Raw genomic sequence first — 20,137 nt, forward strand, 5'->3', positions numbered from 1 at the left:
CGTGTTTTCTTGGATATTGGAGGGGGAGTAGACGACTACCTGTGAGACACGGTTGAGTAAGCACGGTACATGTAAATATGTCAATCTTTATAACGTCTAAAACGGCTCCAGAGAAGAGACATGTGGTCTGTTGAATCGAGTTGCTGGGTCATCTATGTATGATCCGCCGGGCCAGACTTGCTCCTCGTTGACAATAATTGTTGAGATCTCGAGATCTGTTTACAGGCACTTTTCTATAATCGTAATTTCAGAGTATTTGTTTAGTGTGTACAGAAACGGTGGGCGTAGTGCTATTCTCTCACAATCTTTGTACGTTCTGGTACTTGTATCAATAGTATACCGACTTTTCAGATTTGAAAATATCTGATCATTTTTCCGATAAAGTTGATACCTAGATTTCGTTTGATAAACAAATTAATCAGCATATTGTTTATACTTTAGATTTGATAGATATTGTTGAAAAGATTATTTAATATAATCATGCGTTTTTAAATTATTCATGTAACCTATATAATAAACGGGAAAACAGACCAGGGAATTTTGAATTGGGGATGATCTCAAAAGTAGTCCGGACAGTAAGTGTTATATACGTTTGATATCGAGGCATGGTAGATATTCACCACACGAATGAGATATATGAAAGAGCATGACCGTAGTATTTGACAGTCTTAGGAGTTAACTGATCTGCTTTTTTAAAAATGTCTTGGTCTTTCGAACTCATCGCCATAGAAATCAATCAAGAGTTCAATGATGTTTCTGTTATCCTCGTTTTCTGGCTCCGTCTCCTTGCTGTCAATCATTGTGTCATGACGATAACTCTGCCTCTTTTGAATGGCACCAAACCACGCCCTTTGTCTTTTGTTGGCAACAGATTCGACCCTTTTGTTGTCGGGATTACGATCAGGGATGCCGTTTTTCGAAGGATTTTGTAAATAAACTCTCTCATCAACGCATGCGCAGTTTTCTCTGTAACTTCCTGGACATGCACACCGGCCTTCACTGCTTTTCAGTGGCATTTCTGTTTCTTGGTTTCCATGGTTGCTGAAGAAATAGAATTTTTGGAAAGATTTATAACATTCTATTCGTTGCACTGATTACATGCAAGAAGACTCTATTCGTAGCAGTAAATGTAGTAGATTACCTCGTGTTCAAAATTGGAAGTAATCTGGCGAGAATTGCATCTTTGAAATAGAGAGGGGAATGTTGTTTCAAGTTTATACTCTTTTTTTTTTTTTTATAAAAATAGGGGACGGAGACCCCAAAATGGCACATTAAGACAATTTTCTTTAAAATGTTCAACCTTGCTGGTCTTTAAACCAGCCTCTTTTGAATATTTTCTGACTCTACTAGGAGGTGAGGACTTCTTTCCACGAATATCAGTTGTACACATCGATAATATGATGTCGTGTAACAATGACAAAATACCAAATTTTCCAAACATCAATACATGAATTTTGAAAACCCGAAAACGACTGCCTGTGTGGGGAATAACTTTTGCGTCAAATCCGAGGCAAGAACTATATCCCAAGACACCAGTTTCTGCTAGGTTTTTCATAAAATAGTCGTCATTCTATCCCTTGCAATCAGATATTCGGGAGTGTCTAGCCTCTGATCTCTTTGTCTGTGAAATTTTAACCTTCATGGCCATAACATTTGAATGGATAGTGATGATGTTTTCTTATCCGACACCTCTATTGCTTATAACAAGACCATTCTTTAGGTATAAGAAACATTACAGTTTCACAAGTCTTGTTAATTTCTTATGAAAGCCATATCGATAGTGTTTACGGCTTGTAAGGCAGGGGATGCATACTCCTCTTAGGCACCCAGTCCCACCTCTAGTACGTATGTCTAGGAGTCCGTGTTTGACCAACTCGTAAGTCTTAATTTTGTATTCTTAATAGGGGTTATGCAATTGATCACTATCTTTTATCTTCAACTTTTTATTACTGTCACCGGAAGTAAACTTCTTTCGCTAGGTAGTAACCCTCAACAGTTAATCCAATATATTCATGCGCGTCACTAATTAATTTCTGAGGGACTATTTTGTTTTCGTACTTTGCCCCCTATGGACCCGTTTACACTACATTTTGATCACCTACAATCCAAAACGTTTAACAAAGATGGGACTTAAAATATTGTTCTTCTAAATGACGATAAAACATCGCTATTTGTCACAAGCACGTATTTTTCAGATTACGAACTTTCCCCACGGAGGTTTATTATTGCTATTAAATATATTCAAATAAATTGTGGTATTCATTGTACTGCTGTAGAGACGTTACCAGTTTTCTGCAATTGACCAAAATCATGGCGCCGTAGTAATGAAGGTTCTTTTTCGTGCAAAAACCCACCGCTACAAGGGGCCTTCGTTTCCAAGGTCATATCGGAAACTCCCGTGAGTTTCACGTCTCATTATCAACGTTAATTAAACATGTTAGGTTTGGCGCTGTGCCGAGATTAAGCCCGGGAATTCTGGTGGCTAACTTCGTAACTGTGATATTGGAAATACACTGCTAAAAATACACATTTCCATACCTATCTACCTAGAGATAGTCCGTCATGGACTATGTCTTTAAACCTACTGTGAAATAATTGGAGAATGTAGAACAAATTCCCGACCCACAATGGAATTTCGACAACTACTCCGTGTACAGTGCCTACTTTCTGTTATGATCTGCGACTTGGAGCTCAATTTGGATACACCAGAAAGTTACAGATACTTATAAAATGTCGTAGATTTACAAGGCATTTAATCTGTGCACGATATGGGTCTTACTTCTATTCTTCTATCGCCATCTCAAAATTTTAAAGTGAAACAGTTCCTAGCATTTTTTCCACACTATCCGGAAGTCCAAATGCCTTTCAACACATTTTTTTTTGATTCAACACATTTATTCAATTCTTTTAGTCAGGATTTTTACAACTGCCCCTACATCCCAACCTGACCAGCGGGTATGGGGACTCAATGCTATTTACACAAACGTCCACTTTCATACTAATGCTATACTTTCATACCAAAGATAGAAGTAAAGAGTAAGAAGATAGAGGGGAAAGTTACTCTGGCTGCTGAACAAATACATAAAATAATGGGAAATAATTGCCAACATAGGTGATGTTGTTTTGTTTACCCTGTGCACAATCTAAAAGTCTTAACATTTTGGTATCAAAATCAGTAGAAATATATATGCATGCACAAATTATGCTGATGTAATGTAGCATCTATGCCTATAATATTCTTATACACAATGTAATATAAAATCATTCATTCAGTTTTTTAAACAATTTCCATTTTTCCTCAAATAGTTCTATACAACTCTTCTTAAAAGCTATGTGTCTTTCAATATGATATACATTTATCCAGATATTCTTAAATTTAACTAAAAGCAGTGGACTTTCTTTACATCGAGAAGAATATATGTAAAACTTATACGGTACCAATTTTGATGCACCAGATGCGCATTTCGACAAATAATGTCTCTTTAGTGATGCTCAACCGAAATGTTTGAAATCCGAAATAACTATGAAGCTTCAGAGCTAAATATAGCCAAAAACAGTGTGCCAAAAAAGTGGAGCCAAATTCGTCCAAGGATAAGAGCTATGCATGAGGGAGATAATCTTTAGTTTTGAAATGAATTTCTAAATTTTATAACAGCAATTAAATAAACATCCGTATTTTCAAGCTAGTAACGAAGTACTTAGCTACTGGGCTGTAGAGACCCTCGGGGACTAACAGTCCACCAGCAGAGGCCTCGACCCAGGGGTCATAATGTAAAACTTATACGGTACCAATTATATATAATGTTTCAAATGAAAATTTATGATATTAATCCATTCATTCTCTGAACAGCCAAGTAAAAATGCTTTCTTATCTGTGACAATATTAAATGTAAAAGATTCAAAAAACCAATTATAAACAATACATAAAAAAATTCTGCACTTTTTCACACTCATATAGAATATGTTCTAGTGTTTCTTTTTCTCTAACACAAAAACTGCACATGTCATGATTGATTATTTTAATTTTTTTCAAGAAAGTATTTGTAGTTGATATTCTTTGGTTTATTCTATATTGTAACCACTGTATTTTTCTATCATTTGTAAATTTAAAAACATTTAGATTATTTTTTTTCCATTCCTGGTCTGTAATTGTAAATTTTTTTGTTCCATTTCTTTTGACCTGTTGGTGTTTCACCATTGTAATTGAAAATCTTGTATATTTTCTTATTTCCAGCATTAGCAAAGGCAAATGGTAAAATATGTAATGGCATAATAGGTTCATCTTCTTTGCTCAAATGATTAAGAGCAACATTTTTACAATGTTTCTTAACTGCTTGTAATACACTAAAAAAATCTAAAAAGTTTGTATGCACCCCAACATAAATATCTGTAAATTGATCATATGATGAAAATGTTCCATTCTCATTTATCAATGAGTTTACCAAAAAAAATTCATTTTCATACCATGATTTAAAAAAAAATAGGTCTATTATCTACTTGTATATTGTCATTATAGCATATTACACTTTTACACATTTCTTTAGTAGCATTGTTTTTATCAAAACATATGCAGAGTTTTTTCCAGGATTTAAAAACATCCATCCAGAAATGATTGTTAAAGGTTTTAATTTCTTTAATGCAAAGTTTGGTCCTAATTTAATTATTTTGTAAATATCTATGCTTGCTCCTAAAATCTTCTGCCACTTTGGTATACTTGTAGTTTGTAACAGTTTTTTGATCCATGAAATTTTCATACTTGCATCAAAGTTTTCAATATCTACCATTTTTAAACCCCCATCTATGTATTCTTGAGTAACTACTTTTTTTTAAAAAAATCTTAGCCACAGGGCTTTTCCATACAAAATCAAAAAATAATTTATTTAACTTTTCTATGATGTCTTTCGTAGGAGTTGGTAAAGAAATGAATAAATGTACTATTTTGGAAATTGCTAAGGACTTAACAACCGTTATTCGTCCTATTGGTGTTAAATTTCTTCTTTTCCATTGATTTAATAAAAGTTGGATAGACAAGACCTTTTTGTTATAATTTGTTTAACCATTTGTCCAAATCAATATCATATTCAATTCCCAGGACTTGAAATGTCTTACTTCCCCAAACCAACTCCGTATTGTTCACTATCTTTTCCCCACAAAACCTTTTGCTACCTATCCATATAACTTGACTCTTTGAATAATTAACTGCAAGACCCGACAGAAGTTTGAAATCCTGAAGCTCTTGTAGTGTTATTTCCAATGACATTTTTGAACCGTCAAGGAAAACAGAAGTGTCATCTGCAAAATGTGTTATAAGAAACATTAATGTGTATACCCTGAATTTGTTTGTTACTTCTTATTTTGATCGCTAGAATTTCTGCATATAGTAAAAATAAGTAAGGGGATATTGGGCCTCCTTGTCTACAGCCTCTCCTATTCAAAAACCATCTTGATAAATTCCCACCTTGGTTTATTGTTGTCATAATATTTGTGTAAAATAACTTTACCCATTTTTGTATGCCCTCTCCAAAATTAAAAAAGCGTAATACTCTAAATAAATAATCCCAAGACACTGTGTCAAATGCTTTTTCAAAATCAATAAACAGGATCATACCTGGAATATTTTTGACTTGAGTGTAATGCATAATATCATATATCATCCTGGTATTTTCTGATATATTTCTCCCTGGTATGAAACCACTTTGATCCCCATTTATCAACTTAGGTAAAACTCTTTTTATTCGATTGGCTATACATCCTGACCCAAGTTTATAGACTGTATTTAATAATTGTAATAGGCCTCCAGTTCTTCAAATATTGTTTAGGCTTGTTTGGCTTTGAAAGGCGGACGATAATACCCTGTCTTTGAGTAATAGATAATTCACCATTTACAAATGCATAATTCAAAGATCGTAAGACAAATTGACCTAAATCTTTCCAAAAAAAAACCTTGAGAAATTCATTGTAAAACCATCACTACCAGGGCTAGTGTCATTATTCATTCTTTTCAAAGTGTCAATGGCTTCACTATATTTGATTTCCAACTCTAATATTTGGCTTTCTTCAAAAGACAGTTTTCGGACTTCCTTAAACATATTATCATTCTCCCATGTCCTTTTATTCCCCTCGGTATTTTTATTCTTGTATAATTCTTCATAATAATCACATACCACTTCTAATATTTCTTCTTGACTGGTAATAGTATCACAATCATTATTCTCGATTCTATGAATTATTTTATTAACATAATTTCTTTTCTCCAAATTACTGAAATAGGTACTAGGTTTTTCACCTTCTTCAATCCATTTGGCCTTTGATCTAATCATAGCCCCTTTTAATTTCTCTAATCGAATAGTTTCTAGTTCTTTCTTTGCATTTTCAAGATCCTGTGTATCTATAACACTTTCTTGCTCTTCTAACTGTTGTATAGTTTCTGATAATTCCACCACTCTTTGGTGTTTTTTTTAAGGTATGAGGAAAAGGATATAGATTGCCTTCTTATTTCCATTAAAAGAATTTCCAAGAATAATTGATCATTAATCTTGAAGCAAATTTCTTTGTCAGGTATATTATTAATATTATCAAATGTATACACTGGAATCACGTACTGCTGTTTCGTGTTACTAATTGTCTTTTTCACTTGTTCAACAAATTCTTTATTATATAAAAGAGAGTTATTAAACTTCCATAAACCCTTTCCTTTTTTGAATTCTATAGTTTAATAGAAAAAGTTACCATAGAGTGATCTGACCTGTAACTTGCTTCAACATAACAATCATGGACACTATTAAACAAGGAATTTGACACTAAAAAATAACCTAACCTCGCTAACTTTGTAGGATTCTTATGTCTCCATGTGTATCGCTGCCTTTCTGGATGCAATTCTCTAAAAATGTCTAAAATATCTAACTCCTCCATGGCTTCTATTATAGTTCTCCTCGCATTAGGATTGTTTATGGTATTTTCTTTGTAATGCTTACAGTCTAACTTTGGATTCATAACAAAATTAAAGTCACCATAAAAAATGTAATCGTCATTTTCAAAATCCTTTGCTTTTTCTACAACATTTTAAAAAAAAATCCGGTGAATCTCTATTTGACCATATAAATTCACCAATGTTAATCTTTTATCTTCAATTTTCACATCTAATATAATAAAATTACCATTGCTATCTTTTTTTCTCTATGTAAAATAAGATTAAATCAATCATTAAAAAGAATTTCAATACCTCTTGCATTTGTTGCAAAATGAACTGAAAAAACATTTATCATAACCCCATTCTTGTTTTACAGTATTATGGAGATCTTCAACAAAATGGGTATCTTGTAAACAATATATATCATACTTTTTGGTTTTTAATAATTTCAAGACATCTCTCCTTTTTCTTGACTACATTAAACCTTGGCACACATTTAGTATGTCCCAAAGTTTCCCCCAACTACCTTATAAATTAGAAAAAATCACCAAAGCGTACTTGCTGTCTAATAGGCAAATACTCACCCCAATTTGCCAATAGATTGCCGGTTGCCATTCTGTATGAGACGAAATCTCAGTGGCGTGAGAAGTCTGACTTCCTGGAAAGGTTTAGCGTCTATTGCAAGGACGGACACCAAGATTATTGCGCATGCTCTGAAAGTTTCCATGTTCTTCCTGTGATGTACAAGACCTGTATGACGAATGTCCTGCATTTATATAGGCTTTACATACAGCGTGGGTTTGATTTACGTCTGACAGATGATGGATCTTTTCAAAAGTCTCAGGTGGTGTTGTTTAAAGAAACTGCATTATGAAATTATAATTACCTGTGCCGTTGGGTTCCTTATATAAATTTACTCATTCTCATATAAAACAGCAAAACCATGTCGCCAGTATTTATAGTTGAATCGTGAACATAATATAGCACATACCGCATTCATTTGGCGAGAAAATTTCTGAGGAAGATATAAAAACAAATTTAAAAAATCAAAAGAACTACATTTCAGCATGAATTTATTAAGAACGGGAGTCCAAAGTACAAAAGTACTACGAAAACCCCTTGTCGTCATTTGAGTGGTTCATGTTCAAGTCCAGGTTATAAAAATAAACGTCACATATTCGGGTCAAACAGTGTGTGTTTACGTAAGATTGGAATGGATAGTTGAATTTGTAAAGAAGTTTGGTACGTTATAAGTAACTCCAAATTAATAAAGGACTGATGAACTTTGTCGCCAAATCATATGTAATCAACGAGTCCAATGTACTTCTGAAAAATTCAATATACTTTATGCTTCAGAAAGAGGCAGAATATATTCTTATCAGTTATGTATTTTCTATTTTATTTGATATCATAAACATTTCCATCAAGCTGTTAACAATAAAGAAGTTACTAAACCGAGAATCCACAAAAGTCAGTATGCTGGGTTAAGAAAGTAATCATACAGGACGGGCCTACAGGGCATACTACTTGGAAGTGATACAATTTACTTGTGTTTGTTTTTTCTTTAGATCGTTTAGAAATTAAAAAATCAAAATTCACTTTGATATAAACAAAAAATATGGAAATTGAACAGTTTTATGTTGAGAAAAGTAATATACGGGACGTAATCTACGAGTCCTAATTTTAGTATAGCTATATTCCATCAAGAATATCTATTTTAAAAATTACATCGAGATCGGGAGCTTTTAAATTTTTTAAAACATGCGTGTTTATTACGTCATACGGCCAAGAAGTCTACAAAAAAGTTGAAAGGCGGGACGATGTTGTATTCAAAGCCAAAGGATAATTTCTGACTGTATTATATTATCATATTTATTTATTTGTGTATCTAAACAGAAAATTGTCTTATTATGCAATAATGTGATTTATTCATATTGTATGGAACACTATTTGTCGGTCGAATAGGCATGCAGATGTAAACAAAATGGCATTGTCATTATGTCACGTGAATTACGGCTCTGCCTCGTAAATTACCTTAATGTTTATGGTTTCCATTTTTAGATTAGTTTTTATTTAGGATTGTGTATGGTCTAATCATGTTTTATTTTAATTTATAATATAACAAATTAATGACTGGATAATAAAAAGCTTTGATTATATGAGACGATTATTCCCTGTTAATGTCTGACTTAGAGGTATACGGACATCTTTAACAACAAAATCTATTCTACACAAGATACTTTATTTTCTGCATGTAATTAAATGATTTCACGTTTTAATAGATCTATTTGACTTATTGATATACAGACGTTTATCAAATCTGGTTTACTTCCTGCAAAAAGATCTCCAATAAAGAAAGTTTTTTGTCCCGTAAATTACAGAAAATTATCTTTCTTTATTAAAAGTAGATTTGTAAAATTTGTACTCTTCAATGTCTATATATAGTATAAGAATGATTATTACTTGCAAAAATACATAATATACTATTTGATTTACTATCTAAAAGTTCCAAAATAAAATATTTTGATGATTTAATCAGACATCGACTCGTAAATTACAGATGGCGAAATCAAAGTCATACACCTTTACTGAGTGTTTCAGAGATATGCTATACATTTTATCATTTAAAATTCGGGAAGCAAAAGCATTGAAGAGTGTATGAAAAGAATTCTTTGTAAGTAAACTATTTCATTATCTATTCTAAAAATTTGTGCGAAGTTTAGACAAAACATATTTCTTTTGAAATAATTTTCATGATTACAAAAGAATTAGATATTAATACATGTGTCACTGAATGTTGGTTTATGTTGATTTGATTGCATAGTTTAAAATGTTGTCTTTTGATTTCATTAAAACATTTTCACATTTTATATTGGGTTTTCTTCCTATATCATGCTAAATACAATACAAAATGGCCTCGTAAATTACTTCTGGCATTTTATAGTACTCCATTTTAGAAACCATAACTTTTTTCCTGTTCGTCCTGAGCTGCAGATCTTTTTAGTAAGAATCTACGATATAATCAGCAACACATAAAAATAATAGAAATTAACATTCTACAAAGTTTATTTTTCAACTTTTCAAAGTTTCAATTTGCTGTTTTATATGAGAACTTTCAAGGAAATGTCATTCGGTATTATCACTTATGAAACTAGGAATTTCTTCAGTCATCTAAATGGCTAGAAAACTTGAAATTAATATACATGGGTGTTATTGCAGGATAATAATAGAGGAAAATACTGTAATCTGAGGTTCATATCTGTTAGAAAGCTTGGTAATGTATATTTAGACCATGAAATACTAATGATACTCTACTGTAGCCCCTATCTTTACCTCGGCGCTAATGATGTACACTACGCGAGGATTCACCAGGGAAGACAACTGTGATCAATTTCTTAATTCACATAAAGAATATCTGAGGCAGCATAAACTTTAACTTATGCACAGGGCCTATCACTGTATCAATGATTGATTGATTGAATATTGTTTAATGTCCCTCTCGAGAATATTTGACTCATATGGAGACGTCACTATTGCCGGTGAAGGGCTGCAAAATTTTGGCCTATGCTCAGCGCTTACGGCTTTTGAGCAGGGAGGGACCTTTATCGTGCCACACCTGCTGTGACACGGAGCCTCGGTTTTTGCGGTCTCATCCGAAGGACCAATGATGTTTCATTATAATTCAAATATTGTTCATTACAATTGTTTTAATTGGACTAAAATAAAGCTAAGAGATAATTTACACATCTACAAATCTCTTAATAAGCCTTTTCGCGATAAATCTCGCACATGCGCACAAATGCTTCCGGACGACAACCTTCGATCATGTTTACGTTGGTTACATGAATTATAATGACAAAGCGGGAGAATTTGAACAAACTAAAGGTAAATAATCCGAGAAATCTGGCGGTAGATGTTGGCATTGATGTTAAAAGAAAGAAAAAAGAAGAAATCATTCAGGAATTGCTGTTAAGTCAGACTGAAACTTCGATTTTAACACCGATCGTAGAAAAAGACGCACTTGAATCTCCGCTAGTAGGATCGTTTCAGGACAGCTTACCACCATTCAACGTTGTTGCTTATGAAAGTCCGGGTTACTCGTCCATCCCCACTATAACATTTAGTGATATCTATAGTTATATGATCGAAAGACCAACAACATATGGTGGTACAGCAAGCAATTTCAAGGGCTTGGACAGATCTGTGAAGCACTTTGAAGCCGGTGACGTCCAAGATATTAAAGTGTCAAAGGTAATTTTTTTTAAATAGACCTATTAAATGAGAATCTTTTTTCCACACCATTTACTCTGATTTGTGAAATAAAATAGTCATCAATATTAATAGCACGTATTCTCGAATTTTCCCGCGATAGGGGGCGCGACGGTTCTAGAGGTGGTTAACTGAGCGTTTGGTTTTCGCGTCATCGCTTGAGTGTAATGTAAACAATACCGTATATCGCCAAGAAACGTCTATTAAAGCAACAATGCCGCAATATTGCTGTGTCCCAGGGTGCAATAACTCAGGAGGACACAAATTTCCATCAGATCCGGAGCTACAACAGAAGTGGGTCGTCGCTATCAAGAGAATCGACCCCAAAACGAAACGGTTATGGAGGCCTAAGAAACATGATGTTGTTTGCCATTTCCACTTTCGAACAGATGACTACAGAAATTCTGGGCTATTAGGTACTTCTAAAAGCAAATCTTACATTTTATTTATTTGATCATTCATTTCCTCGTTTATTGATTTTGTGTATTGTTCAATTAACATTTTGATATTGAAGTGCGTGTTGCTTTGTGGTTTCTTGTTTCTTTTTCAGTTGATAATCATGCAAGTCCTTGAAGTATAGCTAATGCCTCAGACAGTACCATACAGATAAGATTTATTTATTTATGAATAGCCATATGTAATGGTTATCAAAGCTAATAGAAATAAAGAGGCCTAGAAAGATATATACATATATATAAATGGGAGGCCTCCTTATTATGAATAAATTACCATGTACTGTAGGCCTACATGAATGTTCCACCGATTTCTCTTTCCTGTTTGAAAGAAAACTCAATTCCAACAGTGTTTAAGTTTCGGAACAGCATTACTGATGAGTCGCCTCGAGCGAAGCGGTACAAAAGCAGAGAGGTCTGTGATGATTTATCTTTTCAAGAGCTTGTTAATTTAGATATTCAATGTGAAACTGAAGTCACAACGATGGGGGAAAGTTCAAAACCAGAATCATGCTGTCCTAATACATGTGATGAGGAAATTCAGTGTGAAATTCCTTCATCAGTGAAATACTCAATCGATAATTTCCGTGTAGACGATAGAGCAATTTTGTATTACACTGGGTTTGATGATTTTGACCACTACATGATGTTCTTCTACTGCTTGGGGCCTGCTGCATTTGAATTAAAATACCAATGCTCCCTACTACACCCTAAAGATCAACTGTTTATGACCCTTATGAAATTGCGACAGGCCAAAGATGATGTAGAGTTGGCGATGCTGTTCAAAGTTTCCGAATCAACTGTATCCAGGGTAATAGTCCAGTGGATAAATTTCCTGCATTTCCAATTAAAAGAGCTCAACATCTGGCCGTCTAAGGATATAGTTGAGGAAACCATGCCAGTTGATTTTAAGAGGAAATTTCCGAAAACAAGAGTAATTCTTGATGCAACTGGGGTTCCTATTCAGAAACCATCGCATGTAAACTGTCAAAGTGTAACTTGGTCAAATTACAAACATAAGAACACATTGAAAACCATAATTGGGTGCAGTCCTAAAGGTGCTGTTACTTTCATATCAGATTCCTATAGAGGTTCAGCAAGTGACCGGCAGATAATTGAAAAATCATGTTTGCTTGATCCAACCATAAAGATGTTTGAGAAGGGAGACAGCATTATGGCTGATAGAGGAATTATGGTTCAGGATTTGTTTGCTTGTCGTGATGTAGCTGTGAACACACCCACCTTCTTGAAGGGGAAATCGCAGCTAGAAGCACATGAAGTTGTCAAAGATAGGAGAATATCATCAAAACGTATTCATATCGAGAGAATTATTGGATTAAGCAAGAGTTACAAAATTCTGAAACATGGCATACCATGCAGCAAAATTCTGTTAGGTTCTAGAATAGTTTTCATATATTTTGTCATATCTAATTTCAGGAAGTGTATTGTACACAAAAATGCATAGACTTAAAGAGCTTCCAGAACTTAAAGAATTCATTGAAGTCATAGAATGTATACTTGTTACATGTACTACTTGATGAAAGTATAATTTTGAAGATTAAGGGCATACGCATTATTTCTGATATTTTCTAAAAAAAAAAAAAAAAAAAAAAGAAAAAAAAACATTTCATCTCAATTGGAAGAGTTCATGTATGATTTCCGAAATAGGTTTCAATTTTATATTGTAGTTTGTGTATTGGCCTTGGTATCTCAGTGGTTGGATTAACTAGTAATTTAAACTATGCTAACTCTATAACAGATGTGGTAATATACCTCAAGAATTTTTGTAGAAACGAGATAGAATGTCATAAAAAATTATATATAATTTAAAAATGTTGCGTATGTCCTTAAATACCAAGTATGAAATAAAATAAGATAAAGAGACAACATTGACTGCGTACAGTAGTTCATTTAATTGCAACATGATACATAATGATTTATTCAGTATTTCATTAGTAGTTTAAAGTCAGATGTGACTGAATTCCTCAGAAATCAGAGGAAAACTGGTCAAAAAGGGAGGAAAACACCTCAACCTACCTGGAAAAATATCATTTTCTGCCACTTTAGATCGAATCCAGAGTGTTTCATTTTTTTTTTTCGAAAATTGAGCAAATCAGAGGATTTCCTCTGAAAAGATGAAAAATCACACCCCTGTAAAATCTATCGGATTTATGCCATATGAGAAGAAATGTTCACAAGATCTTGTAACAGATGGACAGAAAATACAAAAACAATGTCTCCCCATGGAAAAGAGGCGACATAATTTATATGACCTGTTGCTTGTGACAAGCTGGCCCTGCATTTTATCATCATGACATCCAAAATTGTGTAAGTAACACCACATTCTAATAATGTGGTATTTTACATGTAAATTAGTACAAGTCACAGATATGTTCATAATTTTGATGCAATGAATGGTCTGTAATATTTCTCATAAAATACTTTCAACTTTGGCAACAAAGAATGTTCACAGTAATATGTGTCAAGAGGGATTTTCTGAACAAAAAGATCCCTAAGAGTGAAAACAACAAAATAACAAAATTTTCTTTTGCTTATGTACAGCTGACCCTGTATTTGATCATAATAATTATGGGACTTTTTCAATATAACATTTTCATTGTCATCAAACATAAAATATTTGAAATGTGCTCCTGGTTTGACCATTTCATTTTTTCCACTGTAGGAGCATTTGACCTCAACAATTGCAGAATCATCCACAACTGCATCTGGGGATGCTCCCAAATATGGGTAGTCTAAACACACAAAAAGCCCACATTCTTTTGTTTTTATACAAAACTTGTCGTCAAACAATTTCAAAGCTTTTTTTTCATAATTTTTCCCATGTAAAATAGCTTTGGTTTTGATACTTGAACACATAAGGGAACTATATAACTTATTTGTATTGCGTCGACAAGTAGCCTTGCAGACTTCCCCAAATCGTGATGCAGTTAGCCTCCACTCCCTAGCCTCAAACCATTTCGAGTTTCTGCTCTGTCCTCTAGTTGACACTTCTATTTGGTGAATTTTGCGTTCATCGACCTACAAATATTTCATCATTTTTTAGAGAAACATTTATTAGACCTAGTAATTATATAAAATAATAACTTGTAATAATGGCATGTTCACAATGAAAATCAACTTAATGTATTATAATTTGGTATCATTTAACATGAATTCATCTGGTAAACATAAAAAAAAATTACGTAATAGTATTTCTGCATCACGAAAAAATTTGTGAAAATAACATTATGTATCAATATTGTTGATAAACCCATGAAAAGGAAAAAGGGGAAAACTTTTTTAATCAATGCAGTTTTATACAAGATTTTCATACATTAATTTCTAATATTTTTTATACATGTCTTTAATAATTACCTACCATCAAAGCATTATCAACCATTTGTTCTGTAAGTGGCAAAGGACCATAATCATGCATCATGGACACAACCTATGTTTTAAAAGAAAAGAAAATTGCAACACTATCAAGATGATTCTTGAGCTGTCAATCATGTTTGTTGTGTTTAATCAAATACAAATGGTCAATTTTATAAAACCACTTAAATTGACAGCAAAATTCATACTTATATATGATGATTAATGCAAAGATGTGTGGTTATATAAAAAAGATTTTATACATATTTGTACATAAGCTCTCATTACATTCAAGACAATTATGCTGTGCTCTACATTAAGGGTTACATCCTATTCTCAAATTTATTTTCCCTGTTTTACATACATGTGTTCTTCAAATATACTGAGTACAGTACCTGAAAATTTGCTCTTGGGTACAGATACCGCAAAGAGATATCTTTGGATGTCTGGCTGCAGTAGTTAGTAATAATGTTTTGCACCATTGAGTTGTAAGATGGATTGTTTCTGTGTTTGAGTGGCCTAGGATCCTCAAAAAACTCTTCATATGGCCTCTTTTTGGAAGGAAGATCCTCTGCTTTTACTGGAGAACCTATTACATGTATATTCAAACATGTCTATAAATCAAACAATATTTTATTCAATACTGAATGGAGATGGGCGGCATGATGAACCTATGTTTGCCCATGTCTGCAAACATGTTTATAAAAGAATAGGTTGCTTACTAATATTGCAATTTGACAGACAAATGCTAGGGACAGCAAACTGACTGTAAAAAACCCATGGTTTCCTTAAACAAGAGGCTCATGGGCCACATCCCTGACCTGAGTCACCTTGGCCCATATTTAAAGATTTTCACTATATATTAAAAGGGTATAATTCCAATGTTATTTATTACAATTGTTTTGATTGGGCAAAAATAAAGCTGAACAAGAGTTGATACATCAATAAATCCGAAAACGCGATGTATTCATACGCGCCTGAAAACAAATAACATAGTGCAGGGAAACTATTCAAATTTTTGCAATTGTTAATAAGTGAATGAATTGGAATTATAAGAATCAAACATTTTTTTTTTTTTGAAGAATTTATCGAAGTGTAAACTCCGGACATTTTACTCACAAACTTAACATAAAAGTGCTTCGCATTTACATACCACTATATGTACTCTTTGGTCTATTGAAAGACATAAGATTTTCTGTGCAGGATTTTGCAATTCTCAATGTCCCATTTTCTGCAAATCTCTCGAGCATGATGCAAACAGCCGCCAGGTGTTTGCAGGTGCCATGGGGCCCTCTCCCTGCTGGACATTCACAATGTGTGTTCAGAGGGTCACCACTCTCTCTTGAGATCCTGACTTTATAGTTGTAGGTAACCTATCAAGTAGATATGAAAATAATCTTTTACAAAACCCACACATTAAATGTATGTTACTAGTGAAAATTGTGAATCAGTCTCTTTAAAAAGTCATACTAGTAATGTCTATTGTAAATTTGCTGCAGGTTTATGTCTGTCTAATGCTGTAAAATAAAAGCTGATGAGATTGGGCTGGGTTTTAATTTATCCTAAATGGTGAAGCAAGTTTATTATATACAGAAGGATGTCAGTTGTGTATATAATGTTACCTCCATATCTATGATATTCATTTCCCTCCACAAGCAAAATTAGGCCATGAAATTTTTTATACATGTGCATACCAGAGAATGCTACTGTCTGACTTACGTTTTGTTTCATTGAGGCGCCCACTATTCCTGTGAGGTAAATATCATCCTCAATGCAAACAGAACATGCCAAAACTTTGTTAGAGTCGAACATGTCTTGGCCCTTTACCAATGCTTTCAGATCTCCAGTACATTGTCTGTCATCTAATTAAAAAAAATCTAAATAATTAATATGATACAATATGTTTTACATGCTTTCATACAAAGGATATAAAAGGATTTTTTAATATGAATAAAATATGTGACAATTTTGCTGTTTTCTAAATTTGATCCTTTTGAGAGAATTTTCCTATAATTCTCGGAACATTTTCATCACAAACATTTACAATACTAAGCTTGTGCAAAACACAAAAAGGCCTCTATTGTATCATATGTAGATCTTTCAGATTTAATAAATTCTTCAGTTTTTAATAGCATTCCGATATAACTTATAAATTGTATACCTGCTAATCGATATAAAAAAAAATATGCTTCGATCTGTTCCCTTGTAATTTTGGGGATAATGCACTTGTGCTCTTGAAAGATCTGTTTAAAGCCAGCCACTGGCCATCCAACATCAAGGGGCTCTGGTAGTAAAATTGGATCCTCCTTGAAATTCTTATTTCTATCATAAGCCTCCAATCTACCAATAAAATAGTATCTGATAATCATGTGTACAACTTGTTTAGACCAAACAAGTTTCTTAATAAATTTATAATAATACATGTCAATAGGGCATAGTATCACAAAATGTTATAATTAGACATTCAGTACTTGGTTAGGCAAAAAAATAATATGTTTGTTTCAGGTTGCCTCTGATTTTAAAAAAGGGTCGGTAAGTAGGTTTTTTTTTTAAAATTATTTTAAAAAAAATAAATAAATATGTGCCTTCAATGAAAATTTGATACCGGGTAGTTACAGTTGTTGTATAAGGTGTTTAATAGATAAAAATGGGTTCAGAGCACAATATTTAATTCATTGACCAAATACACATTATGTGATTGAATTTTGATATATATACATTTACAATAAATGTCTTAGCATATATCAAAGTTGTCAGACACCATAAACAGAGCAGAAACCATACCAATTTTTAAAGGTGGTACAGAATATGCACAATAGTTGTGCACACTTTCCTACATTTTTGTAATCAATGTGTCAGCTACTTCTACCCAAAACACAATATTCAACCACATACACAATATATTTGACAAAAAGCATTGCATAGTATATACTCCATACAATGTTTCTTAGGCTAAAGACTACCCTTGCACTCGGGTTTGAGTGACTTTTGTACATGTGTATTCTTGTGGAAGTCCTATTCTTCCACCGGATAGTTCTTTATAATTACTTACATAACAACAAAGCAGCTTCTAAAAGATTTGCCGCCATTGTTGTCGTCGACACTGTTAGCTCTTAACAAAATGATTTTGAGTAATAGTTCGTACATCCATAAATTTAAATCGGAAAATTGAAAAAAAATTAATAGGGTCAGTGGGTATATTTAGGGCCAGTCAGGCGACCTGAAACAAACACTTTTTTTTTATTTTGGCCTTATAAGTACCCATAGAAAATTTGATCTATAATTTATATACTCAATACATTTATCTAAAAACAATTCTCCTGAACTCATTTTTCGTTCAGTTTTGATGAAATTAAAAGCACTGATCTTGGAATATTCACAGTATGATTTCATAATTACAGAATAATTCCATCATATTAATCTGTAGTACAGAAATAACAAAAGCACAAAGTTTATTTTTAGCGAACTTTCGAATCAAAAATATAGCATCGTGAATAAATTTTGTTCGTAATACCTCTGCAGTATTTCATCATAGATCTAAACGTTTTTAAAAAATCATGAAAGAGCTCTACTTCTGTTATTTCTAAACATTCATGAACTATTTCTACTGAGGGAAAATTGGCTCAGGGGATTACATTAGAAGCAGGCAACTATACTTATTAACAACAACCAAGAACATCCAACTTCGTCCTTGCGGGACGTATGCACAACTCGGTAAACCTATGGCTATGTGATCAGCTGGTGATGAAGTTCAAGGTTGTTAACTTCGTATCGGAAACGACTGGTTTATTAGAGGAACTATTTACTTGTCTATAAGATCCTGTTTTCGACCAGTTGTCACTGCACCTCTTTTTATCAGCTCTGCTTTTATCTGTGGGACTTTCCAACATGAATAACGCGAAGAAGTTTCATCCATGACTTGTGAACTTACGCTTCCATATACAGACGCTTGAATTTAAGCGCACTTCTAACCACCTCTAGAACCGTCGCGCCGCCTACCGAGTAATGACGTGAATGCTTACTATTGTACTAGCACATGTATATAAAAAGTGCATGCTCTACATATAGAAAAATTGTTAGGCCTACTGTATACAACATTGTTTAGGGTTGTTTTTTATTTAATCTGTTCAAAGTTGTACACATTCTTTCCAGATAAATAGTTCTGTCATATATGTCAGAGCAAAATGTCAGGCATCTATGAGGAAACAGCAATATCAGGTTTTCATTTGCATCCTGACTACAAATGCAGGCAAACCAAATGTACAGCATGGATACTAGCTGTCAGTGTCCTATTGGGTAATTTATTTCACCAAATAAAAAGTAAAATTCTTCTAAAAAGCTGGGTTTTAGATAATTAGAAACTTAGCTTTTCAAATTTATCCAGAAATCATAATTGCCACAATTATGAATTTAAAATGATTTCATATTAATGATATATCTTTTATGATTGTATATTTCTTTTAATCAATTGAAAATATACAACACTTTTCTTCAGAAAAAAATACATGTATATAGGCATTTGATTACTCCTTTATAACAGATTATATTATTATTAAAATTAATTTTGTTGTTCCTTTTTATGAATTTGTAGGTTAGCACAGGCATGTAGTCACATAGGCGCCCTACTTTTTGCATTGAGTCATGCAAAAACTAATGAGACGACTTCAGAGAGCTGTACATCTCAACCATGTAAATGGATCATTCCTGGGCGACAAACAAAACCAATCGGACCAATCAGCACTTTGCCCAAGAAAAAGCTTAAATTGGCAGATACTGAAGAAAACCTTGATCCACTCGCAACCTATGATCCTCGCCATTCAGATGACAAAGACATAAATATTAACACCACTCTGTGGCAGTTAAAGGAATTAAGAGATGTCTTTCCACATACAGGTATTAAGGATTGAATTTCAACAGGAAAAATTTACTTGTATAGATATTAGTATTTATAGATTTTAACAATTTTGTATAGTTAATTTTGAGGAGTCATTATGTCACTAATAGATGTCATTCATAAACATACACTCATTATGTAGGGATGTCCCACTTGTGGAATATACCCGACCATGCCCCAGAAGCCATAAAGGAAATGGAGGTCCAGGATATTGAAGATCCAATGGTGACAAGGATGAAA

At 33.2% G+C, this 20,137-nt stretch overlaps 1 protein-coding gene across 1 annotated transcript; it reads right to left on the reverse strand.

The window, feature by feature from the left end:
* Nucleotides 1-692: 692 nt before the first annotated feature.
* LOC130049665 (uncharacterized) lies at nucleotides 693-18,919 on the reverse strand. The gene is made up of 8 exons (XM_056147557.1): nucleotides 18,810-18,919; nucleotides 17,165-17,343; nucleotides 16,723-16,865; nucleotides 16,157-16,376; nucleotides 15,399-15,592; nucleotides 15,011-15,079; nucleotides 14,261-14,670; nucleotides 693-1,041 (listed from the first exon to the last, which is right to left on the reverse strand). The coding sequence occupies exons 1-8, from the start codon at nucleotides 18,917-18,919 to the stop codon at nucleotides 693-695; spliced, it is 1,674 nt and encodes a 557-aa protein (XP_056003532.1).
* Nucleotides 18,920-20,137: the final 1,218 nt, after the last annotated feature.

This window comes from Ostrea edulis, chromosome 8, assembly GCF_947568905.1.
Source record: "Ostrea edulis chromosome 8, xbOstEdul1.1, whole genome shotgun sequence".
NCBI classification, from domain to species: Eukaryota; Metazoa; Mollusca; class Bivalvia; order Ostreida; family Ostreidae; genus Ostrea; species Ostrea edulis.

Coding starts and splice junctions, on each gene's coding strand:
- LOC130049665 (XM_056147557.1), bottom strand. CDS start 18,919: ATGGATGAAACTTCTTCGCGTTATTCATGTTGGAAAGTCCCACAGATA. Junction 16,377..16,722: donor GCGCCTCAATGAAACAAAAC/GTAAGTCAGACA, acceptor TCTACTTGATAG/GTTACCTACAACTATAAAGT. Junction 15,593..16,156: donor ACCAAAGAGTACATATAGTG/GTATGTAAATGC, acceptor TACATGTAATAG/GTTCTCCAGTAAAAGCAGAG.